The 25,851-nt window shown below is 46.4% G+C and overlaps 1 protein-coding gene across 4 annotated transcripts; it reads right to left on the bottom strand.

Moving 5' to 3' along the window:
- Window positions 1-822: 822 nt before the first annotated feature.
- On the bottom strand, window positions 823-25,851 carry VWCE (von Willebrand factor C and EGF domains). Of its 4 annotated transcripts, none has more exons than XM_083497996.1 (20): window positions 25,512-25,851; window positions 23,609-24,228; window positions 20,176-20,265; window positions 15,956-16,084; window positions 15,615-15,731; window positions 15,369-15,485; window positions 14,545-14,673; window positions 13,403-13,869; window positions 13,206-13,299; window positions 12,907-12,989; window positions 12,467-12,554; window positions 10,572-10,657; window positions 9,718-9,835; window positions 9,406-9,491; window positions 8,398-8,494; window positions 7,182-7,264; window positions 5,370-5,460; window positions 4,859-4,941; window positions 3,770-3,875; window positions 823-2,966 (listed from the first exon to the last, which is right to left on the bottom strand). In XM_083497996.1, exons 2-20 carry the CDS (start codon window positions 23,610-23,612, stop codon window positions 2,206-2,208), a joined length of 2,829 nt encoding a protein of 942 aa, XP_083354122.1. In that variant the 5' UTR covers window positions 23,613-24,228; window positions 25,512-25,851; the 3' UTR covers window positions 823-2,205. The 4 variants fall into 4 exon arrangements, with proteins under 4 accessions (XP_083354122.1, XP_083354119.1, XP_083354120.1 ...); XM_083497993.1 differs by having other exon boundaries at window positions 23,609-23,703; XM_083497994.1 differs by having other exon boundaries at window positions 8,398-8,490; window positions 9,426-9,491; window positions 23,609-23,703.

Raw genomic sequence — 25,851 nt, 5'->3', positions numbered from 1 at the left:
CTGTTGAGCAACTTAAAACACAACACACAACATCACTCTATCCTGAATGTCTGTCCACCAGTTCCATGTGAGAGCTTGAGCTATTTTTTACAGGTCAGAGCAACTTGCTCTGTCCATTTCTGATAAACTTCGTTCCAATGAACTTCTGATATGTTCTGCTGCACAGAGGGAATGCTCCCCCCCCCCACTTGAAATGGGTTAACAGAACATGAAACATAGACCTAGTCCTTGGGGATACCAAAGATACATGATGGCCCAAGAAAGGGGGAAGTCAGTGACCCCAATGTTCCAGGCAGATAGGCAGGCAAGGCACGATCAGCACCTTGGAGAGAGACCTAGATGTGGATTTCAGGACCACAGCTAATAATCCTGCAGCTGAGGCACAGCATACAGTGTCCTGGAACAACTAGCAGATATGTCATAGCCTGGGCTAGGTATTCATTGACTAGAGGCCTCACCCGCTCTATGCTGCATCTGGCCATTGACTTCTTCTGGCCTGTGTTTTCAAGCTGTAGGGATATCTCCTCTCCTGATCCTCTGAGGAGTCTGTGGTCCAATGATCAGAATCTGGTGGCAAAAAGTGTCTCCTTGGGATTCAAGGGAGGAGAGATGGGCTCCAGTGCTAACAGCTGAGTTCCACATGGGGCAGGCCAGAGACTGGATCCAACTCCTCCATCATTCCAGAGCCATGACAAAGCCCTAGTTTGGAATTCCCAGGACACATTCAGGCCAACCTGACACAGCACGTTACATGTTGCAGAAATTCTTAATGTGAAACTCTTTACTTTGAATGCTTTAGTTTTTAAAAGCCAAAAACAGCACTTTTGAAGAAACACAGGTTAAATTTATTTGACACAAGCACTGATTTTTTAAAACAAACTCTTATTCCCCCACCATTGCTGCCTCCCCCCCCCCCCACATTGGAAACATTCACCATAATGTGAAGCCAGCAATTCAGAATGCACAGCCTCAGTTAAAAATGCATCCATCTCCAGCTGCCTGATGGGAGGTAGAAGAACCAGTAATACAGACTGAAGTCTGGACTGTAGAGATCAGATTTACACTGGACACGCTACAAGCTACTTTCCAAACTACCAAATTATGTTCCAAAAATAATGGACATCCATGATTCCTAAGCATTGAGTTTTAAGAAGTGCTGTTTCATAATGGGACCAAGAGAGAATTCTTAGCAAGCTCACAAAATTACAGTCCCCGGAGTTCGGGGCAGGGGTAGGGGAACGCCATGGCAACTAGTCTGGTTTCAAATGTCCAGTACAGATGCACCCTTATTAGACACCTCTCTGAGGTAGTTAAACAAAATCTATCCTGCCACCAGTTTCAGGAGTTGGTTGCAAACACCTTCAAAGCCTAAAACAAATCCAAAAGGACCAAACCACTTTCAGGGAGTCTGGTGAGTGGCATGCTTCAGCAAAGAAAATGAAATTCATGTTGAAATTTAAATTTCAAAATGCAAATTTGCCTATCAGTTGTGGGGGGGGACAAGACATGTTTACATTTAGCTACTACAAAACGTATGTTTTTGGTGTTTGCATAAATCTAGCTCCTGTGTACTGTAATCTGAATTTCAGAACTCCTTACACAATAGTAGATCTGGTATCAAAGCCAGAAATGGAAACTAGCCAACTTTCCTTTAAAATTATCATCCCTGAAGACTGACGTTCTCGTATAAGTCCTAAAACAGCAACAGGATACTTGTGCTAGACCTGGTGTGAGAACATTTACTAAGCAAGGGATTCCTTCCCTTGCTGGCAGCAGGCCAGTACTGCAACACAGCAAAGAGGTGAAATTTAAAAAGTGCTTGGTCCCTGGTATATATATACTTGTCTTCTGAAGGGGCATAAGGCTGTGCTGGAATCTTTATACTGATATATATATATTTTTTAAAAAAGGAGGGTGATTATCCCACGTTGCCCCACAGCCAAGGAGACATTGGTTAGAGTACAAACAGGCCTTGTCATCTCAAGAGTAGCTAGGGCTGAATAACAACCCCTGCTAATTAGGCCTGCTCTCCAAGAAAAGAGAAAGTAGATCCTGCCAATGATAAGTAGCAGCAGCCCAGCTCACACCACTAGTGGCAACCTTTTTCTTTTCTTTTCTTTTTTTTGTAGATCCTCTTCTACACCTATGAGGTTAAAAGTGGTTACGTTCCTCATGTTCAAAAGCAGGCCTGGTCTTTCCTTCAAGCTAGGGAGCACTGCTACCGAGGTTATTCTCACCACCAGGGGGCAATGTAAGGCTTCTCCCCCAAGTTTGCTGGTCCATGGGTGAACCTGTTGTGTGTGGGGGTCTGCCATCTTGAAGTTCCAGAGGAGAGTCTGGACTGCGGCTGGATGAAGGGGAAAGTGTTTCTGTTGGAGGTGACAGAGGAAGGCTGTGGGTATCTGAAGGCTGAAAGGAGGTGGTGGTGGACTCTCTGAGGTTAGCTACCGTTAGCGGAGTGGAAGCAGGAACTGCATTGGAGGGTGCAGGGGTCCCAGCAGTCCTTGTCATGAGGAAAAGGAGCCGAGGATGAGTCAACAGAGAGCCAAAAGAGCTTGGCCTGGTGGGAGAAGGCCTGGTGTTTCCTGGCCTATTTGCAAGTGGCAAAGGAGACCATGGTCTTATCTGAGGAGTCACAGATTGGCCTAGTCGAAAAGAAGGGGGCTTGGCACTTGGTGGCCAATTGAAACGCAGCTTGATGAGACCTCCTGGTCTGGTATGATGGAGATCCACATTCTCTGGTGCCGTTGGCCTCGTTGGCACGATCTCCCAAGCACTTGCATTACTTGCCGCAAGATGAACATCTGGACCAAGTGAAGCAGGTGTGGGAATGGGAGTGCAGAGGCTGCAGTTCCTCTCAGACATTGGGTCCATGGAACGCCTCTGGAAGGTTTGCAAGCCTGCCTTTGATTCTCCATCTTCCAAGTGAGAATTGGCTAGGCTCTTCTCCAGCGAAGCCACATCATCTGTTGTGAAACAACCACAGACCAGGCTGAGCACTGCTTACCCTGAATCATTCCAGTAAACTCTCAGCTTTTGGCCTAGGTTACAAACCACAAATTCTGAACTTCAAGGGCCATAGGTGCACATAAACACAAATGCACATTCTGCACCACACCATGAGATGCAAACACACACACACACACACACACACACACACACTATGGTGGCAAATTTCTGAGCTTTCTTGATTCTGAGAGAACCTGGGCACAACTAACACTCTGCTTCCTTTGGAAGTACATTGCAATAAACTTGACAGCTTTGAGCCAATTTGCATGTTTAAAAATTTGGGGTTGGTGGGAATTAACATGGGAATTAACTTAAGAGACAGGCAGGAATTAGGGGAATTAGCTCCTCAGCCTCCCTCACTTCCTCTACCAGAGGTGAACTAGGCTTTATTTCACCTGGGTCAAAGGCCCAGTTTGCCACCACCCCCGTGCGCATGCACACACACACACACACACACGGAGCCTCAATGGAGCCCCTCTGGAGGCTTCACTCAGGGCCAGAAGCCCGGCTAGCCCCCCCACCCCCGTAGCTCTGCCTCTACCACCACACCAAATTTCATGAGAGACAAATAAAGGCACTTTCTGTGGGCATTCCTGTGCATAAGGAAACTGCAGAGTTTTCCTTAAAGTGGGTAATGCTACCTGGCCACAGAGTTTTATTTTTCTGTTTCCAAAATGTGAAAGAATTTCCTCTGCTGTGAGATTTGACGATGCTGAATTTATATCACAACACAAAATGCAGGTACGATGAGCACCCCTACCTGGAACTTCATTACCATGGCAGTCGGGGCAGCAATGTGTAGGGGGGCCAAAGGGCTCCGCACAGGAGCCTGGACAGGGCCTCTTCTCACAACTCACCTCTCCAAGCTGAGGGACACAAAGCAACAGAGGAGAGGCTGAACTGGTTCAGACAAAAACTGGAAACCATGGCTTCTTCCTGTTTATTTATTGAAAGGGGTTTTAACCCACTCAACGCCAAAACCTTCTCCCAGAGCAGCTTACAGATCACTATAAACAATACAAACCCTGCCCACAGGCTTACAGTCTAAAAAGACACACCACAAAAAAGTGGATTGGGATGAAGGAGGAGATGCACACACTCAAGCACAACTTTTTTCTGATGACCAACTGAGTTGGAAAAGCTCAAGAGGAGGAGTCAAAAGTTGCTGGTCTCTCAGCTGCACTGATGGAGTGCTCAGGCATCCTTTCGTTTCCCTCCTCTGCTGGAGGCTGATGTAACAGCTTCAGCCATGTGACAGTGGATGATGAATCAGGCATCTTAGCAATCACCACATCAATGAGTTGCAGTGAGCCTTTGTTTGTGTGGTTCCCTCCCCTTTCACATATCAGAGGAAGGCTTTAAACTAACCACAGTTCCCTGTGACATCATAACTTGGATAACTGTTATGTTGATTAAACAATGGCTAGTGAAAACATGTTAGGATCAGCTTCTGGTTTAAACAAATCACAGTTCCAAGCTCAGGTGTCACAGGAAACAGTGGTTAGTTTAAAATGGTAAGTGGATGCTTCTGGCAAGGGAATGAGGAGACGACAGGAAGGAAAGAAAGAAAAAAACTTTCCCCCAAGAAGGTAAAACAATACTTTCAAGCTTTGGGGTACTAGATAAAGAACATTCATTTATTATTTGTCTTGCTAAAGGCCATCTGATCTCCTTAATGGAACCCAGCAGTTCAATACCCCCAAACTTTATTCCCAGGCCTGCTAACAATAATAGCACTAATACAGAGCAATGGGAAGAGCAAGAGAACAGTGTGGGAGTGGAAGTGTAACCCTTTTGAACTGCAAACCATCCCAGGCTCCCCCCCTCCCCCAAGAGCGTCACAACTCACCTGGCAAGTACAATGAATGCAGGGTTCACCTTCTGGTACAAAGAGGTGTCCATTCACCACTTTCCTCCCTTTGTAATTGCAGTCTACAAAAGGAGAACAGCACAACAGATATAATTTTAGCCACAGAGACCTCGCACCTAGTCTGATTAGAGAGACAAGAAACCAGACATATTCGAATGTTGGTATTCACACACATAAGTAGGACAGTTACTTCCTCTAGCACTAAACAGCGACTATCACAAAAATCTGGAATGCCCTAGCTACTTAATGCTGCACAGTTGCAATGTACAAGTTAAGTTATATAAATGCATTCCCATGCAATTTAGAAGGCAATGGGACAACAAACCATCAGCTATTGATCTGAAAACTATAAAACCATTCTAATGACTGATATATCCTTTTCAGCTTTAGTGGGGATACTATATTGCACAACTAGCCCTCATTTTTTTAAAAAAAACCAAAACAATTTTTAAATTATTATCTGGAAAACCCCTAAGATCATAATGCTTACCATGACAAACTGGACAGCACTCTCCTTCTGGGTGGAAAGGATATGTACAAAAGACAACACAGTCCACAGGAGAACATGCCACAGAGCCTAGCTGTAAGAAAACACACACACACAGAGAGAGAGAGAGAGAGAGAGAGAGAGAGAGAGAGAGAGAGAGAGAGAGAAATCCTTCATTAAATGGCAGAGAAATATAGAGAGCCTTGCCTTTCATTTCAAACCACCCAGCCAATCTGTTACAGGATACAGAGCATCTTATATAACCCTAGGCACTTATTACTACATGTTTAACAGATCAATTCAACTTCTTGACTGTGGCAGCCAACGGCATAGCTAGCTGCTCGGGTGCCTGGTGTGGCAAGCACATCCTGCAGCCGGGGGTGGGACGAGCCCATGGGGGCAGGGCGAGCTGCGTAGAGCCTCTCCACTGCCTTCCCCTCAGCTGTAGGGTGGCTGAGGGAGAGGTGGTGGGCAGATGCAAGCTCCATGCTGCCGTTTCAGGCAGCGCCGAGCCTGCAGGCGCTCAAGCCACCACGCCACTCCCAGGAGAGACGTGTGGCTCAGGCATGCTGCAGGCCCTGCGGTAAGTGCCAGCCCCCATGGTGTGGCGCCCAGTGCCACCCGTGTTTCGTTGCGTTTGTTGACTGAACTAAAAAGTTCCCTGAGCCCAATTTTTTAAAAACTCATATTTTTGTCATTTTGTCACACACACCCTCAGTGATGACACCCGGAGTGGCCTGCACCCACCGCACTCCCTTCCTCCGCCTGGTGGCGGCAGCAGCAAGACTTAATGCTGTGGTGGAGGCACCGCTGCATCCAAAGCCCTGTTGCTTGCCTGGGCAGAGAGTTGGGTCGGGGCAGCAGGAAGATTCTGCTTTTGTTTTTTAAAAAACAAATTCAGTGAACATCTCAAATTATCTCAATAACACAATATCAGCTTTTCAAATTCGTTTCAATAAAGACAGCATCTTTACTGCTAATGCATTAAAAAAATGAATAGCAACTTCAATCATATAACATTCTATATCATAAACACATGACATCCTTCCAAATTAATAGTGCAGCCCTTTAAATGTCTCCTCAGAAGTAAGCCCTACTCAGTCCAACTGGAGTTTATATTCCCAGATAAGCAGGTATAGGATTGCTGCCTAGGGTTGCATACACACTATAACTTTCAAAGCACATTTGAAAAACGATTTCCTTCAGAGAATTCTGCCCACTGTAGTTTACCGCTCACAGAGTTAAACTTTCCAGCAACTCTTAATGAACCACAGCACCCTTAATTCTTTGAGGTAGATAATGTGCTTCAAATGCGCATTAGAGGAATATAGTGTATACACAGCCTAACTTTCTGGGGAAGCTGCCTTATACAATCCCAGATAAGCCTTCTTTGGGCTTTACATTTACAGTTAAGTAAACCTGCGTGCGAAGGCAGTGCAGGTGAGAGCTTTGCCTCCACCTCTCCTGTTGCCATCTCACTTGCCTGCTGACTTGTGGAAGGCGACAGTCTGAAGCAGTGAGCCTTTTGCATCTGTGGAGGCCTCCCTTTGCATTTTAGAGCACTGATGCCTCAAAGAGGGCTGCTGTTTGTTGCTGTATTTTTGCTTGCTCTGTAGCAGGCACGGGAACACTGTGGCCTTGTTATTGGACTGCAGCTCTCATCAGCCCCAGCCGGCATGGCCAGTGGTCAGGGGTGATGGGAATTGTAGTCCAGTGACATTGGCAGGGTCACAGGTTTCCCAAGCTTGCTCTGTAGGACCTGTTCCTAGGGCAGAACACTCCTTATAGGCTGGGAGAGGAGAACAGAGAACTTACCAAACAAATGCAGCTTAGGCAGGGGTCCAAGACAGAGGGGAATGTCTCATTGTTGTAAAAGACTCTTCCTGCATAGGTACAGCCTTCAGACAAGAAAAACACACTTAGTTTGTCAACTTGGGTCACGTCAACAACCTGCTTTTATCTCATTCTTTTATCTTGTGAACTGCCCTGGGATCTTTTGACAAAGGGTGGTATATAAATCTAATAAATAAAATATGAAATAAAATAGGGCAATGTGGGTCGTGACTCTTAACAATTACCTTTTTTCAGCCCATCTACACTATACACTTAAAACACCATTATTCAGCTTTTAACATAAAGAATCCTGGGAGCTGTAGTTTGTTAAGAGGGTTGAGAGTTATTGGGATTGAACCACTTTGGATCTGTGAACCAGTGTGGATCTGTGAAGGGAATAGGGTGTGTGGGGAGGTGTGGGGGTGTCTCCTAACAACTCCCAGCACCCTTAACGAACTACATTCCTGGGATTCTTGACATAAAGCCATGCATTTTTAAAGTGGTGTGGTGATGCTTTAAATGCATGGTGTGGATGGGGCCTTACATATGCAAACTGCAACAAACAGCAGCAGTCTTCTTCAGACATTAGATTTATGGTTAGGTAAACACGAGGGTCAGTGGGGACAAGAACACAATCTTTGCATTCCCATTCCCAGCCAAATCATGGAAGTCAATTCATGGAGCATAGTACGCTTGTGGGCTTCCCACAGGTATCCAGTTAGCCACTGTGAGAACAGGATGCTGGATTAGATAGGTCTTTGGCCTCATCCAGCTTGTCTTATGTTCTTCCTTTGGTGACTTGCCATACATTTAATATCCCTGGGAAACCAGGGTTCCAAAACAAGCAAGGAGCCTTCAGATACAAAAAAAGCTCCCTCTTACTCCAGATTGTTTCCCTGCTGTTTTCAGTTCTTTCTCTATATGAAAACATTTGGGGTCAAATGAACATGCACTGTAAGAGGCATTATATATGACAAGATATTTGTCACAGACTGTAATTCTTGCATTTTGACCCCGCTGTTTTGCAGTTGCAGTCTGCACTGATGTGTACATTAATTCTGCAATTAGAATAAGCAATGTAATATAAGGAAAAGCAGGCAAGTTAGCAACAACAGCAAAAGTTGAGTTTTCTGGCTGTGGATTCTGGTGTTCTGATTTCCCTGAGAAGGGAATAGCTGTCTGAGAAGATGGAATTTACCTGCTGAACAATCTGGACAGCACTGCCCAGGGATCCGGATTGGGTGAGGACATGTCTCCAAACACTCTGTCCTCTTACAGCTCACAGAGCCATCTGCCTGCAACAGAAAAGAACTTCACAGAAACCCACAGCACAAACAGCTGGACTGTTGCAGGCAGATAGATCGATATCACCCCAGAAGAGACTTGAATTTCCTAGAGGTATCTGTCTTTGAAGCAGCAAATATTTTCTGTCCCTGTGTCAGTTTTCATAAAAGGTTCCAGAATTGTTCAACTGCTTTACATTTGACACCTGAAAGCCCATGATATGTAAGCAATAATTTTACAGTTTCATCCTACAAAGGTTGTTTATAATCCTAGAATTCAATGCCTTAAGTCCCGTTAACACTCAATAGACTAACTGCTCTGACATCACTTCGGCTAATTAAATGGTCATCACAGAAGCCAGGATAACACCTCTGCCTGCCTAGATCCTCTCTGACATCACAGCAGGTCAGCAAGTAGCACTAAGGAAGATAGGGCAGGCAGAGAGATCACAGGTTGAGGCAATGGCAAGAAGGAAGGCACAGGATCACTGATGGAGGTTAATTCATTTAAAACATTTCTCTGCCACTACTCCCCCCCCCTCCCAAAAAAGGGTCCACATGGCAGCTTATACAAGTCAGTGGGTTCAGTGACACTTATTGTCTATGGACTGTGAACACACTTATTTAATAAATAAAAGGCACTTCTGGCCTCCTAAGCAGTCAGGAGAGATCAAAGCCTAAATTTCATCATTTTTGTGACATACAACAAGAACACAACTATACCCTTTGGATCCCAGCATACACAGGCAAACAGAGACTGGGGTTAGAACTACATTATGTTGTTCCAAGTGTCAATTGGATTCTCCTAATCCTGGCTCAGCTAAGGTGGTGGGGGCAGCAGCAGCAGCAAAGGGCTACCATGGTTTTTGCAACAGGAGATTGGGAGGTTGAAACTGAATGAAGTAGAGCAGGTTATCATTCACCTGGCAGATGCATAACTCACAGGGATCACCCGGTGACCAGATCTGTCCAATTGGAAATTCAACTCCATTGTCATCCACAAAGCAACCTGGCCAAGAAAAGGAGAACAATGGAAGGAAACAGCTGTGAGCACAGAATGGGGACCTTGGCGAGAGGAAAACAAGGTGTGTGTGATGGTGGGACAGTACAGCACAAAGATGCTTAGCTCACCAGAAGCCGTGTACCATGGGCAAACCTATCTGATAACCCACTGCCTACAATTATATACATCCTCATGTCACAACAACATGCCCCAGCCATTGAGATCTCCTTACCTGTCATGGGTGCAGCCTTTCGGCAGGTGAAGCAGCACTGCCCTGGGGCCAACAGCCAATCATCTCGGGGACAGTCCAGCGTGGGACAAGGAGTGAAGGAGCACTCAACTTCACCTTGCTGAGGAAGGGTGTGAGGGCGCATGTTACCCACAGTAATTGCAAAGATAAAGATAGGAGGTTCACAGAATCTTCCTTACTGAATTTTGCAAAACAAGGGAATCGGATCCTGCAGTGCCAGGGCTTCACAAAGCCCACCACTATCTTCTACTACTATGCCCCTGCAGACCTTTCTTATAGAGGGCCCAAGGGCCATCAGCAAGAGTATCCTTGCCTAGTGTTACTAAGGTTTGCATCAGAGGCAGTTTAAAATGACTCTTGCTATACTGAAAGCTACTCCAAGCCTTGGCCTGTGCTAAGCAATGGGCAACATAAAACATGCAAAGATCTTCGAGAAAGCCTGTAGCTCGGTAGCAGAGCATCTCCCTTGCATGCAGAAGGCCCTAGGTTCAATTCCTGCTGTCTCCAGGTAGGGCTAGGAAAAGGTGCTCCCTGGAGAGCTGCTGTCAGTCAGAGCAGGCAGTATAGAGCTGGGTGGACCAAGGTTCGGACTCAGTATCAGGCAGATTCCCATGTTCCCAACTGAATTGACATGTAAAGTCAGTGCAGCGGGGTGGGGGGACGTTTTGTCTTCTTTGTAACAGGTAAGGAGATTTTACAAGGAGTCCAGAGACTGCATAACTGAGAATCACCTGTACTCCAGAGAACAACAAACACACCTAATAGTGAGTGACATGGCTAGCAAATCCTCTCAGATCAGATCAGGAGCATGGAGGGAGGCCTAGGCCAACACCTACCCTGCACACACAGGTGGTACAGTCATCACCATCCAGGCTGAACTCAGCCCCATCTGGGTATGTCTGGCCGCGGAAGTGGCACTCAGCTACAAAGGAAGGCAAGAGTATGTCAGTGATTCCCTGGCAGATCCTCTTTGGCTGCAGTGCCCCATTTATGGAATGCTCCCTCTCAGTGAGGCTCTCCTGGTGCCACATGAAATTACTTTTAGGAGCCAGGTAAAAAGGCCTTTCATTCGTTCATCTAGGGCAGGCATAGGCAAACTCGGCCCTCCAGATGTTTGGGGACTACAACTCCCATCATCCCTGACCACTGGTCCTGTTAGCTAGAGGTGATGGGAATTGTAGTCCCAAAACATCTGGAGGGCCGAGTTTGCCTATGCCTGATCTAGGTCCTTTTTATATGCTCAACTTTTATGTTGCTGGTTTTGCTCTGTTAGCTGCTCTTCTACTTTGATGATGGTTGAGCACCATGCTTAGATGTGCTGCTGCACTAATTATTATTTCTGCTGAGTTCTGTGAGCAGTCTTGGGAAGTTTTTAAAACAGAAAGGCAGCATAAAAGTGTTTCAGATAGGTAAGTTCTTTGCTGTCCCTCCTGGTCAGTGATCTCGTGGGGTAAGTTTTTGCTTCCTCAGGACGTGTGGTATTGCACAGTGCACAGGGAGAACCACATAGCTGCAGGCTCCCCCATATTAAAGCTTCCTTGCACATAGAAAACTCGATGTCAGGGAGAAAGGCTCTAGCCTAATGCTCTCAAAGCTTGTCGCTTGCAGCTCTGTGAGAGGCAAGCTACAGTTTTCAGGATTCTTTGGGGAAAGCCGTGTACTTTAAATGTGATTTTCATCTCTGTCACTATATTGTGGCAGGGGGCTTGTATTTGCCCTGTTCACAAACTTTGGTTCAATAGAAACTCAAACTTCCGGGTAAAACGATAAGATCATGAGAAAGCATTCCCCACCCCCACCCCGCTAATTGCTACCACTCTCATTAATTGCACTTGTGTTATCTTGCCTGTATCAGGGTTTCAGTAATTGGGGAAAATTCCACAGCTGTGAAGTCACATGTACACCCTGGATTCCTGGTTCTAGAAAACGACAGCCTTAAATGACTTCCAGTTGGCTGGGAAGATTCAGGATGGTTACTAAGCAAAAGAGTATAAAGTTACCCCCTATGCCTTGTAAGTTTTGCCTCACCTTCCTGACTGACACCTATATTTCATCTCTGCATAGGATCATGGATTCATTAGTAATGTATTAGACTAAGTTAGCTAGCTTTATTGTTTTCGTTTTGTGACTTCCCCAATAGGCCTTTATTTCTAACAGTATACTGCTATTATGATTATTATTACTAAAACCTCTTAATTTCAGTGTGCCTTGGATCTTCACATTTCCTGCTGCGTAATTTGGCTTATTTCGCCTGAGGCCCCCAGAAGCAGAGAATGGTACTTCAACTCTTGCTCATTGGGACATCTTGGAATACAGCCTAAGATCTCCTGGCTCAGGTTGGGTGGGTGGTTTTACCCTTGGATTTTAGTAATGCCCAAACCCCCAGAAAATGCTGGCCTGGCTTTTGGGCAAGACTTTATTGACAATCCCTGTGAGGGAGCATTCAGCAGCGCAACCCACTCCCTCAGCAGAATGAAGCGCTGTTCCAAAGATAGCTTTACCCCAGAATAATAACATTTTTCTCAATATGTGTTCCAAGCGCCTTACGCATAGGGTGGCCTGTTTGTCTAGGCCAGGCCTTTGGAAGAGTTGATCTCACACCATTTCTACCACCCTTCGTTTGGCCTAGGAAACCACACCTTTCTCAGTGGAGAGGAGAGTGCCCAGGGTGCCCCTCAGGCCCTGGCTGCTTTGTGAGTGAGCATCAAGTAGGATGTTGCAAGCTATCTACCTGGCTGGCAGGGACAGCAGTCAGTCTGAACAGAACTGGGGCATGGAGTGGGTGCACATTCTGGAGAGATACAGGATACGTTGCCTCCCTGGAATCAAGAAGAGAGCCCTCAGCCAAGGTCACGTGTAAAATCAGTTGCAGATCACATGCCACACACAGGAATCAGGTGGCTATTCCTCCCCTGGAGTAAAATAACTCAATTGCCCCCTCAGATATCCCTACACAAAGCTTTCTGGGTCACTAGTAAAAAGCTGTCTGCACAACTGAGACATTCTCATATGCCATAGCAAGGGCAAGGACCATTACACGAAGCTCAACACATGAAGGGCGGGTTAGCAATGGCAGCAAGCAAACTGATGAATATGCCCATTTCAAAGCAAGAAGGTGAGCTAACCTGAGGGACACGCACACACCTTCCCTGTGGACTCTGTGATACTCACCAGGCAGACGCAGATTGTGCAGTTCTCCTCAGAAAGAGAAAAGACATCCCCCTCAGCTCTGGCAGTCCCATAATAGAAACAGCCTGCAGGAGACAGGAATGTGAAATTTCTCCTCAGAGGGGAGAAGAGCCTTCTGTGAGTCCCATCTCATCTTGCCACTCCAGATTAGGAAACACTCATTGGCTTACATATACAGTGGAATATATAGTGGCAAAGTCCCTAATTTAGGTGTAGGGAAGGCCCATGTGCCACAACCAGACCCATCAATGCAGTCTTAATCTTGAGGGCGCTTCTCTCACCTGTGCAGCTAGGACAGCACTCGCCCTCCATTGGAGGAACTGGGTGGGAGCAGGCAACCTCACACATCACTGCTCCACACAGCACTTGCCCACCCTACAAAAGGAAAAGACAGTCACTGTAAAGGTGGCTGCACATTTGACACAGGGCTTGGGGGGCAGGGCGGGAGAAAGCTAGGAACCCAGGACATACCACACACCTCACAGGAGCAGTTCAGACACCCTGGCTCCACCCAGTGGCTGCCATTCTTATGAAAAGTCCCTCCACGCCAGCAGGCAGAAGGCAGGGCTGTGGAGGAAACCCCTGGAGCAGAAGGACTTGTGGGAAGGAGCGTCGTCATCTCCTCCCGCAGCAGCAATGGCGGCAGTGGGCTCTCCATCCTGGAGGGCCTGGTGGTCTTTAGCAAGATGGGTGCGCCAAGGGAGGAACTTGGTGGAGGGAATGAAGGGGTGGGAGAAGCTGCAGGCAGGAGCACAGGGAGAGTGGGAAGGAGGCGGGAAGGAGGCGGGGTCCCGAGTGCCATGTGGGGAGCAGGTGCTCGGGATGGAGCAGAGCCCCTGGGGGGCACGGCAGGAGCCACAGAATCTGGAGATAGGCGCAGGAGAGTTGGCGGGTGCTGGAGAGACTGCAAGATGGGAGACGGGGCCAGGCTGGTCTTGGGAAATCCTGGGTTGCAGGGAAAAGAGGGAGGGAGAAAAGCCAGATAAGTTCAAAAATCCCCAGAAGATGCACGTCAAAAATATAAGGCATTTCCCAGCACACCTAGGAGCTCCCCACCTGAGCCACTCATATATTTATAGCTACTGTGGCAGGCACACACTCACCCTCACATCATTTGGCCACAGAAAAACAGGTACTGTAATAGTAATAGGCAAAGAGAGTTGAAGTCCATTTGAGAGTGAAGCTTTTTAACCACAGAAGAGTCATAAGTTTTGAATGTCTATCTCGGCCCTCATGCTTCTGTCGCCTCCCTGACGTACCTCACATGTACTCATAAGCATTTCCCAAGCAGCTGAATGCATATCCCTCACGGTCTCTTTCTAGACAACCCGTTTATATCACAATAAGTGCACAATTGTTGTTCCTGTGGTGCAAGGAATCATTTCTTTCTTCTAGGTAGCACTTTGGGTGTGCTTATGGGTGGCTATTTTCTCAGCAGTCCAAGGGTAATATTTTCTTTCTGGAAATGAGCAACTCAGTCTCCACTCCACCGCCTGAGCAGTGAGGGCAGTCCACATTGCAGCTGCTAGTGTCTATTGGACAGTGCTGTGACATCACTCAACATAAACAACACAACTCAACCCAGATGACGAAGGATGGAAAGATGGAAATGGTCTTTACCTTCACAGGACACTCTGTCCACACTGAGCCGGTAGCCTGGGCGACAGCTGCATATGAAACTCCCGAGCGTGTTGTGACAGGAGTGCTGGCAGGTTCGCTTCTCACTGAGTCGCCGGCATTCATTCACATCTGCACCAGATGCAGCACTTACTTCAGGGCTGGGTTGGGCTCAAGCTTGTGGCTCTACAAGCATTCCTGTTGCTTAGCCATACAAGGTCAGAAAAGGGACCGCACAGCAAGGGACCTGGTGCATTACCACACGGTCAAAGCTGGGCTCGGACCAGCCTTGAGGGCCCTTTGATGCAAAGTGTATTTGGCCAGAGGATTGCACACACAGAGACACACACAGGGACGCACGGCCTCCCTCCTCAGCTGATGGTTACTGCTCCCTCCCATCACTCCCATCAAATTATCAATGTGATGACCAGGGAGGGGGCAACTTAGATTCTCATTGGGGCACTGGGAGTGGATGGGCAGATATAAAATAAACTAACAAACTAAATATTTTTTTTAATCTGGAGGCAGCAGGAGGTTTTCTCTGGAAAAAGCCAGGCTGGGTTAGTGTATCTGGCAAAAGGAGGTAACCTACCTCTAGAACACAGAGAGCAGCCTTATATTTAATCAAACCGTTCTTCCATCTAGTTCAGTATTGTCTAGACACCAATGGGTTGTGACTCTTCAGGGTTTCAGACAAGGATCTTTCTCAGTCTTATCTGGAGATGCTGGGTACTGAACTGGGATCTTCTGCATGCAAAGCAGATACTCTGCCAGTGAGCTACAGCCCTTCCTCTGCTAGGTTATACAACAGAAGTAGGGACACCTACCCACACAGGAGTGCTGGTTGCCATGCAGGTAGAAGCCGGAATGACAAGAACAGCGATAGCTGCCCATGCTGTTCTTGCAGTGGTGCTGACAGGGTGTTGCTAGGCACTCATCAGTATCTAGGAGCAAAATGGAGGATGCAAATGTCGATATCGTTTGCCCCACAAAAATAAACCGATCTTTGACATCTTCCCTAAAAATATTCCAGCTCCATCCCTCTCCCCTCCTATATTCCCAATCACACTCACCTTGACAGCTGTGTCTGTCAGCAGAGAGTTGCATTCCTGGGCCACATTCACATACAAAGCCACCTTCTGTGTTCACACAAAGTCCCTCACAGGAGGCACTCAGACACTCATCAATGTCTGTGGGGGGAAACATTCCCATGTGTCAATGAATGTAAAAGTGTACATTCAAGAAGCGGTACACCTGCCAAAGTCAGTTGCAATTCTGTGTGCAGCTTACTGTGGAAGAGCAATGACTGAGTAGCACTAAGAGCCCGCAGTCAGGAAGCTCCTTATCTCCCTGGGAGTAGGGGCTTCAGGCCCTGCTGGTTCCATGTAATAAAGACACCTCTCTTCCAGCTCACCTGCACAGCGTACACCATTGGCTGTCTCAGTCATGGAAAACCCCAACGGACACACCCGCGCCACCTCCTGACAACCTCCGTGATTGCAAGCAAGGTCACAGCCATACTCTCCACAGGCACCAGGAACGTCTGAAAAGACAGAGAGGAGAGATTTCAAGCCGGGGAATGGGACTCCCTCACTGAAAGAGGGTTAGAAAGCAAGAAGGAACCCTGACTATTAGGTAGGGGAGTGGGAGATGCAGGTAGGCAATTTCAATGTTACAGTTAGATAAATGTAGACTCTGGACTTAAACACTTGTTGTGTGCACAACAGATGACAACCTCAAGAAGAAGAAGAAGAAGAGTTTGGATTTGATATCCCGCTTTATCACTTCCTGAAGGAGTCTCAAAGCAGCTAACAGTCTCCTTTCCCTTCCTCCCCCACAACAAACACTCTGTGAGGTGAGTGGGGCTGAGAGACTTCAGAGAAGTGTGACTAGCCCAAGGTCACCCAGCAGCTGCATGTGGAGGAGCGGAGACGTGAACCCGGTTCCTCAGATTACGAGTCTACTGCTCTTAACCACTACACCACACTGGCTCACAGGCTCAAGGTGTCCCCCTGCCCATTCTGCTAAGTGGGACCCTGGATATCTGCCCCAAAGTCTATCTGTGAATGAACATCCAACTGACCTCATTGCAGGGGTCTCCCTACTGATAGATAGCAGGGCTTGTTCTAAGGTGTAAGAGGGCCTTCTTGGCAAGCCACTTCTGATTTACATCATAGTGGGTAGCAGCAGGCACTTCCCAAAATGACCTAGAGTGACACTATCTTGGAGGCATTGTGGGAAGTCAAAATGGCGGCTCCACACTGCCTGGGAAGAGAGACCTAGCAGGCTGGTGTTGGTGCAGCAGTAGGCCTTGTTGGGGCCCTGGGACCCTAGCAGCTGATCAAGGATGCTGGAGTTGGTGACTAGGAGCAAATTAACCAAAGGCCGCACTTTTGCAACAGAAGCAGAGATGAGCACAAACCCAGTTGCATGGGCTTCTGTTTCAGGAAGAGCAGAATGTGAAAGAAGAGCATCCTATGACAGAGAAAGGCAAGAAAAAAGGCAGGCTTAGGCTGCAGCACATCATAAAGCACATTCAATGCACTTTTCCCCACCCAAAGAATCCTGGGAACGAAGGTTTGTTAAGGCTGCTGAGAACTGTAGCTTTTTGATGGGTAAACTACCCTTCCCAGAATTCTTTGGGAGGAAACATGTGCTATGAAAGCATGGTGTATAAGCAGCCTTAGAGAAGACACACATCAATCAGGAAGAACTTTATTGTCTCCTGCCAGAGAAAACAGGATGCCAAAAGGAACTTTCTGACTTCACCAAGCTACAACTCTTGCCACCTAATGAATAAGCTATGTAATCACAGGCAAATAACAGGCAAAGGTGCCCTAAAAGAAGTGGAAGAAGGTAAGCAAGGGTGGACCAGGCAGGGCATCACTGAAGGTACAGTGAGAAGAGCACAAGCCAGATACTTAGATGGGGATGCCTCTTACAGGGAAAGGGTCAAAAAGAAAAGGAAGGAACCTTTTATCATATGTGGTGGACCTGTCCCAAGGTGAAAGACTTCTGGGAAAAGATTTATAATGAATTGAAAAAAATGTTGAAATATACATTTATAAAGAAACCAGAGGCCTTTCTTCTTGGAATAACAGGTTTGGAATTGCCCAAGAAAGATGTTATATTATTTTTGTATGCCACAACTGCTGCTCGTATTTTGTTAGCTAAAAAGTGGAAAACCCAAGAATTACCAACAATAGAAGAATGGCAGATGAAGATGATGGATTTTTTCGGAGCTAGCCAACCTAACCGGAAGAGTTTGCGACCAGAAGGAGGAGTAGTATCAGGAAGAGTGGAATAAATTTAATGAATATCTAGTTAAATTTGTTAAGTTAAATTAACTGAAAATAGCTTGCAGATACAGTGGTACCTCGCAAGACGAATGCCTCACAAGACAAAAAATTCGCTAGACGAAAGGGTTTTTGGTTTTTTGAGCTGCTTCGCAAGACGATTTTTCCTATGGGCTTGCTTCGCAAGACGGAAATGTCTTGCAAGTTTGTTTCCTTTTTCTTAACACCGTTAATACAGTTGCGACTTGACTTCGAGGAGCAACTCATAGAACGCGGTGTGGTAGCCTTTTTTGAGGTTTTTAAAGACTTTGCTGATTTTTTAAGCTTTTCCAAAACTTTCCCGACACCGTGCTTCGCAAGACGAAAAAAATCACATCACAACAAAACTCGCGGAACGAATTAATTTTGTCTTGCGAGGCACCACTGTACTTAATTGGCTTAGGATTTTATTTATGTTAACTGATGAATTAATATGTTTAATTCCATAAGGTGAAGATTTAAGGATGTTAATGTTTAAGTTAAATTTCATAAGAATTGGGATTTGGAAAATCGTTAAAAGGACATGCAATGAAATTCAACCAAGGGGAAGCGAGGAAGTCACTTAACAAAGTTAATAAGTATAATTTTCAATAAGGCTATGATTTATGTTTGTTTGTCGTGTGTGTGTGTGTGTGTGTGTGTGTGTGTGTGTGTTTGTTTGTTTATAATATTGTGAAAACTAATAAAATTTTTGAGAAGAAAAAAAATACAGGGAAAGGGTCAAAGGCCCTTGCCATGGTTCAGAAAACCCACAATGGCTGTCCAGATTGCTGGAGATGGATTGCTTACCCCAGTATGAGCAAGGAGGCAGCACAGTTGATAAGTTTGTTGTTATTGGGTGTGGGGGGTAGAATAAAACACCGCTTGACCAATAAACTACTGCCTTCTACTACAGCATTCAAAAAACATAAGAACATCATAAACTTTGCATGGCCATTGTTGCAAAACCTATGATTACATAAACTGAAAATCATCCAGAATGTTACAACATGTTTACAAAAGCCTTGTTCTGATTAAGTGTTGCTCTTAATATAGGTAATAACAACATGAACTGATTTCCCTTAAAAGCAACCAACTCTCAGATACATTTGAAGGATATTTCACTAAGCCTTCGCAGCAAAAGTCTTGCTTTATATGCCCAGAAAGGAAGGGCATTTTAGCAATTTGCTCGGTCCACTAAAATGTTTAAAGGCTGGATCTGGGCAAAGGAGAGGCAGAGCTTCTGCTGGTGTAGACTCATTGGGCTAAATAGAGCGAGGGCTGCTAGCCTTCTTTGGCCTGTGGGCTCATTTGCAATCCAGAGAAACTGCCATGGGCACCACACACACACACCACAACAACCATAATCACGCACACATTCACTTTCCTTGCTTTCCCCCTTCAAATCAGATTGAGGGGCAGTGATCTTTTTGGAAGGTAAAGTTGGACAGGCAAGATTTTATTTTAATTTTTCCCAAGCCCAATGGGGGCGGGCACGGAATCCTTCCCTTCACAGATGTGACTCTTCAACAGCCCCCCCCCCCCATTCCAATTAGGCTTCTAATTCGCTGTGGGATAACTCATCTCATAACCAAAGTCTAATTAATGCACGAAGGTGTTAACACCATAGAGTAAGATATCCTGCCAGGTTTAACTATGTCACTTTCCTTATCTTGGGAGGGAATAGGTAATCAAGCCTAATGTTCCCATCCAGTCCACCTGAGAAGCTCAACATGTGAAGAGGCGTGAGCTGCTTGCTCCAGCTCAGCCACACGGTTCTCATTAGCCACTCTTGAGTTCCTATACCAATAATTTAGGGACTTTCACCACTTTATGTAACTATGCTAAGTTTTACTACCTGTGCAACTTTTTTCTGAATGCTTTATGGAAAAGCACATGAATCTGCCCTTGGAAGAGTTTGAAAGTAAAACCGTTTTTAACTTACAAAACAGGTGTATATTAGGAGAAATCAGCATCAAAGTGCTGATGAATTTTCATTGGAACTTCTAATGAAGTTCCAATGTTCTTATTTTTACTATGTATTTTGTGGGTTTTACATTGTAATATTATGTTGTAAATTGCCCTGAGATCTGTGGATGAAGGGCAGTATATAAATTTAATAAATAAAAAGTAATAATAATAAAACTTCTTTTTAAAAAATTAATCGCAAGCTGATGTGGAAATAAGGAGAAATGAAGATGGGAAGAATGAGAAACTGAGAGAAACCAAAACTGACAGATTTGCACATTCCCAGCCAGCCCTCACAGGAGTCCACATCGCAAACTGAATAACTGGCATCATCCCACAAAGTTCTCCTTACCTTGGCATGTAATGCCCTGCCCTCCATCCCTGCAGGAACAGACATTGGGAGCAATGCAGAAGCCGCTTCCACAGCCAAAGGAACAAAGCGCTGCAAGAAGGTCCAAGAAAGCACCAGTTAACAAAGACAAAAAATTAGGATCTTAATCCCACCACCACTCTACCCCACCACAGTGCAGCAGAAGAGAACCACTCTCATGCCAAGCAGGAAGGAGCCCAGTTAAGAGATCTAGCAATAGATCAGAGCAGAATTACAGGTAAGGAAAGGGATTTTTTGGAAGAACTTTCAAGATAAATGAATGAGTTAGATGGGGAGGAGGCACTAAGATGCTTCCAGGCCGTCGTTATTTTAGCCACCCTGCAAAGAAATAATAATTAATTCTCATTAAGCAGCCAGCACATTCTATTCTCCCTGCAAACAAATCAGGGTGAATGCTCCGTAAACAGTGTGAAAGCACCCTCATTTGATCATTAAAAAACACCACACAATCTAATCAGTAGGTACTACAAATGTTTGCTGCCAAGAAATGGATGTTAATGACGCTCCCTGTATCTAGAAGAAATAAAATCCCGTGTATATTTATGCAAAAAGAATTCCCACTGTATGCAATGGTATGGAAGTGAGGACAGGATTGAAGCATTCACTGCCCTTTTTAAAAATAAAACATCATCTTCTTTTTATTCCATAGGCATTTCCACCCTACCGCCATTTGCCAGTTTTAAACTAATGCAACTATCCTAGCTCCTTGCTTGCCACCTGTGGTTTTGCGAGTATACCAAAAATGCTCAGGTAGAGCCCACTGATTCCTTACAGAACTACAACTCCCAGCCCATTCAGGAGTTGCCCAGTCTAGCTGCCTGTATTCATTGTTGCATGAAAATCCCAGCTGCCATTTGGGTGACTTCTATCAAACACCACTCCATCCCCTCACCCTGCCACAAAAAAAATGATCTATTTTACTTCCATGCTGTCTGCATGGGCATTGTGACATCAGCCTTGCTGCCTGCTCTGCAGGAGGTAAGAGAAGCCCCCACCCCCTCCTTTTAGGGCTGGACTTGGCAGCACTTGCCAACAGTGACATCTAACAAAAACGGTTAGTGAGTAGCATGTTCTCATCTCCAATTGCCAGATGCCAGAAATGAACGAGAGCAGCTGGTAGTAACCCGCTAAGGACCCAGCAGCTGGACCTTACGTGTCGTCATGTGAGCAAATAAGCAGCTAAGCCAGGGAGCACCACCGCTATGAGCACATGCAGCAGGACGCCACATTGGCACAGCGCTAGGGGCCAGCGCTGCTAGACTAGGGAAATCAACCTTTGCAAGATGGGGTGCTGCGACAGCATGTACACTAGAAACGTCTACTGTGTAGAGGTGTGCAGCACTGTGCATGATGCTATGTGTCCGACCCTGAAAGCTTTTTAATCATTGCAGCACATCCATAAAGGTACCCCTGCCCGTACGGGCCAGTCTTGCCAGACTCTAGGGTTGTGCGCCCATCTCACTCAAGAGGCCATGGGCCAGCGCTGTCCGAAGACACTTCCGGGTCACGTGGCCAGCGTGACATCGCTGCTCTGGTGAACCAGAGCCGCACACGGAAACGCCGTTTACCTTCCCGCTGGTAAGCGGTCCCTATTTATCTACTTGCACCCGGAGGTGCTTTCGAACTGCTAGGTTGGCAGGCGCTGGGACCGAACGACGGGAGCGCACCCTGCCGCAGGGATTCGAACCGCCGACCTTTCGATCGGCAAGCCCTAGGCGCTGAGGCTTTTACCCACAGCGCCACCTGCGTCCCCAGCACATCCATAGGACAGACTTAATTTTGGTTTTAGACAACACCTTAACAGTGGTGGCCTCCCCTAAACAATCCTAGGAAGGCTATAACTTGGGTATAAGAGCATCTGCTTGGCCTGCAGAATGACCCCGTTTCAATTCTTGGCATCTCCAGCCAGCCAGGTAGGGCTGGAGAGACTCCTGTCTGAAATCTTGGTGGGCCATTGCCTGCTAGTGTAGGTAGACCCATTAGTGTGATTTGGTATCAAGTGGCTTCCTATGTTCCTAGTTTGCTGAAGTGCTGGAAATTATGACTGAGCTGCCTTATCCCCCTACAGCCCACCTCAGTTCACAAAATTGCATGAGTGAATGGACTGCTGAAACTAATTAAAAAGCTGTATGCCTAGTATCTGACACTAAACTGACCCCTGCTGGTTCAGGGCCCATCTAGTCAGGCATGCTGTCCTCACAGTGGTCAACCAAGGTATTTGTAGGAAGACCACAAAGAGAACCTGAGTGCAATAGCACTCTCTCCACTTGTGATTCCCAGCAACTGGTACTCGGAAGTGTACTGCCTCCAACAGAGCATAGCCAGAGCATAGCGATGCTTCCAGAACATAGCCATCGTGGCTAGTAAGCCTTATCCTCCATGAATTTGTCTAATTCCTTTCTAAGCACCATCAACGCCACACTCCTGTTTGTGCCACAATTTCTATGCATGGAGCCAAAAGTATTCTTTTTTTTTGTCTGGCCACTTTCCTCGAAAAACCTCCCCGCTGTTTACTGCTGCGTCTGAACAAATGTCAATCGGATTTCCCATGGATTCAGCCGTAAACAGTAGGTTTCTCCGGGGGGGGGGGGGGGCTTTCGGACCTGTGCCTAGAAATTGTTGCACAAACAGGAGTATGGATGAGCCCTAATTTGGTGGCCATCATCACATTTTATGGGAGCAAATTCCATAGTTTAATTGTACACTGTGTGAAGAAGCAATTTGCTTTGTCTTGCCTTGAATCTTCCAATATTCAGATTCTTCTGGTGGCCCTGAGTCCTAGTGTCATAAGAGAGGGAGAAAAACTCTCCGTGTTGCTGCAATGGAGTTGAAAAGTGCTGGATAGTCTTATGGATCCCATCAATCTTTTGGGCCTCGTAGTGGATAGAGATTTCCGCAGCCAATTTAAAAGCTATCTTAAGGACTATTATAAACTTAATGAATGTTAAAGTGTTGTGGTTCCTAGAAATAAAGGGATACAGTGATATAAGGTCAGAACATAGAGAGGACTAAGATGACAGAGGTTGGAAAGTAACAATTGGGAGTTGCTACAAAATCATGGACATTGGGATGCAGAAAGGGGGGGGTATGGGGAAGTCCCAGAAAGGAGGGTTATGAAAATATGTTATGAAATTATACGTGTATGTTTGTCTTTTTAAGTGTTTGTTTGTTCTTTAAAAAATTTTGTAAAATCAATAAAATTTTTATAAAAAAAAAAAAGAGATTTCCGCAGCCATCTTATCATTTGTGGCTCCCAGTACTGCTGTCATTCTACACCAACTTGTACATTCCCAGAAATTTATAGCTCAAGTTGAGATCAGTTCACTAATGAGATTTAGCAACAATACAGAAGGACAAGTGGGCTGATGTCTTCCAAAGAACTCCAGGTACTTACGCATGGTGCACTGTCCGCTGCCTGGAGATGGTATCCACCCAGGGCAGCATCCGCTTCCAAAACCAGAGAGGCAAACATGTGGTCCGATGCGACGCCTAGGAATAGGTGAGAGATGGACTGAGACATTTCCAGGAGTGAAAAGTAACTCTCCAAGCTGCGCTGTTTTGAGGACTGAGTCACATGCCTCTTCTGCTTATGGAGGGCTAAGATTAGCGGTATGCTCAAGGCTGCCTGTGGTCACATCCCAGAATCCTGGGAACTGTAGTTTACCCCTCACAGAGCTGCAATTCCCAGGACCCTTAGCAACAAAGGTGGTTCTTTTTTTGAGGGAAGCAATGTACTTTAAATATGTGGTGATCAAAGGATTCCAGGCACTGTTGCGTTGTACTTTACCCCTCACAGAGTTACAATACCCAGCAATGCCACAGTGTCCAGAATAAGTACATGGGAAGAAAAGGAGTAGATGGAACAGACGCACATAGGGCTCCGCTGCACTTCCTTTTGTGCAGGCCCACACTTTAAAGCTCTGTTTCTGAGCGGTTTTCTTTTGTCCGTGGAAAAACCAAATTGCCATTTGCTTAGATTCAGGGGTAAAATGTGGGCTTTCCCAGGGAAAGTGCCTGGACAAAAACACAAACATCACTCAGACCTGTACCTAGAAACATGACACAAAAGGACGTCTGAATGAACCCATAGAGAGAAAGCTGTGCCCAGGATATGTGGAAACACAGGTACAGAAACCACTCTGAATGTAATGATAAGCATATACACTACACAGTGGTACCTCGGGTTACATACGCTTCAGGTTACATACGCTTCAGGTTACAGACTCCACTAACCCAGAAATAGTACCTTGGGTTAAGAACTTTGCTTCAGGATGGGAACAGAAATTATGCTCCGGTGGCGCAGCAGGAGACCCCATTAGCTAAAGTGGTGCTTCAGGTTAAGAACAGTTTCAGGTTAAGAACGGACCTCCGGAACGAATTAAGTACTGAACCCAAGGTACCACTGTACCTTGAAAGCACATTCAAAGCACACACACACCCCTCGAAGAATTCTGGGCACTGTAGTTTGGGGGGGGGGTTGCTGGACATAGTAACTCTGTGGAGGGTAAATTACAGTGCCCAGAATTCTCTGAGGGAAAGAATACGCTTCAAATGTGCTTTAAAGGAACAGTGTGTATACAGCCTTCTGGGCTAAGACACACAATCACTCCGCACATGGTTAGGTACTTTCTGCCCCCAGCACCTTTCTCTCATCTGTACTGAAGCAGGTTGTCTCTCTAAATTGTTCCCCACAAGTACACATTCCAGTTTTGCCTGCCACTTGGGGTTTCCCAGGCATGCAAAGCTGCAACTGCTGAGAGGTGGTCAGTCAGTGACGGTGCGCAGATTATATACCAGCCCACATCTGAAAGAAAAAGAAAAGGCAAACTAGGACTTTGGGCGCACCGTTGCCCCATCCATGCAGTCCCTTGGTCAGTCAGTCGACCTTTCATCCCAACTTCAGTGGTTGTGCAAGCTGAACTTTGTTCAGAAGTAAATTTGTGGAATTATGCTTCTATTCAGGCACAGCATGAATTTTATAGATGTTGAGGGCAAAAGTATGAAGGGGGCAGATCAACTGCACTGCAGCCTTCAGAAGAGAACAAAAATAGGTAAGAAAGAGGTGATGGGCACCTTGAGGGAAGCAAAATACTCCTTCAGGCAGGAATTGCTCTCTCTCTACACATGATACAAACAAACAACCCCCTCTTGGGCCCAGATCAGGGGGGGTCTCCAGGTCCCGCAGCCAAGCTCCAGGAGGTAGCTGTGTGTGTTTTGGTGTGCGTATGTGTGTGTGTGTGTGTGGAGGTCTGGGACTTGGCTGCCCCTGTACAGAGGTGGGTATGGGGGGTGGGTACCTCTCCACGGCGAAGTTGGCAAGTTTCCTCCTTCCTGTGTAGACTCTCCCCTGGGCCCCTTGAAGGAACAGAGAGACACAGGCAGCCTGGAAGAGCAGCTCCGCGAACATGACAGGCGTCTCTCTCCCAGTTCCTCAGAGATGCTCCCTTCAAGAGAGCTCTTTCCTTTTCCCCCCACAGGCCCCTCTCTACTACAGCATGGCAACTGCCTGGACTCTCCTCCCCAACCAAGGATGAGGCTGGGGGCTCCTTCTGGGCAGAGGGAGGGGAGCTGGGATCAATGATCTCAGGCTGGGGGCAGCATTGGGAGCAGACTCCTCCTCCCCACAGCCAGGCTCAG

Source organism: Podarcis liolepis, assembly GCF_965112155.1.
Source record: "Podarcis liolepis genome assembly, chromosome: 1".
NCBI lineage: Eukaryota > Metazoa > Chordata > Lepidosauria > Squamata > Lacertidae > Podarcis > Podarcis liolepis.
This window is presented reverse-complemented; position numbering and strand designations above follow the sequence as displayed.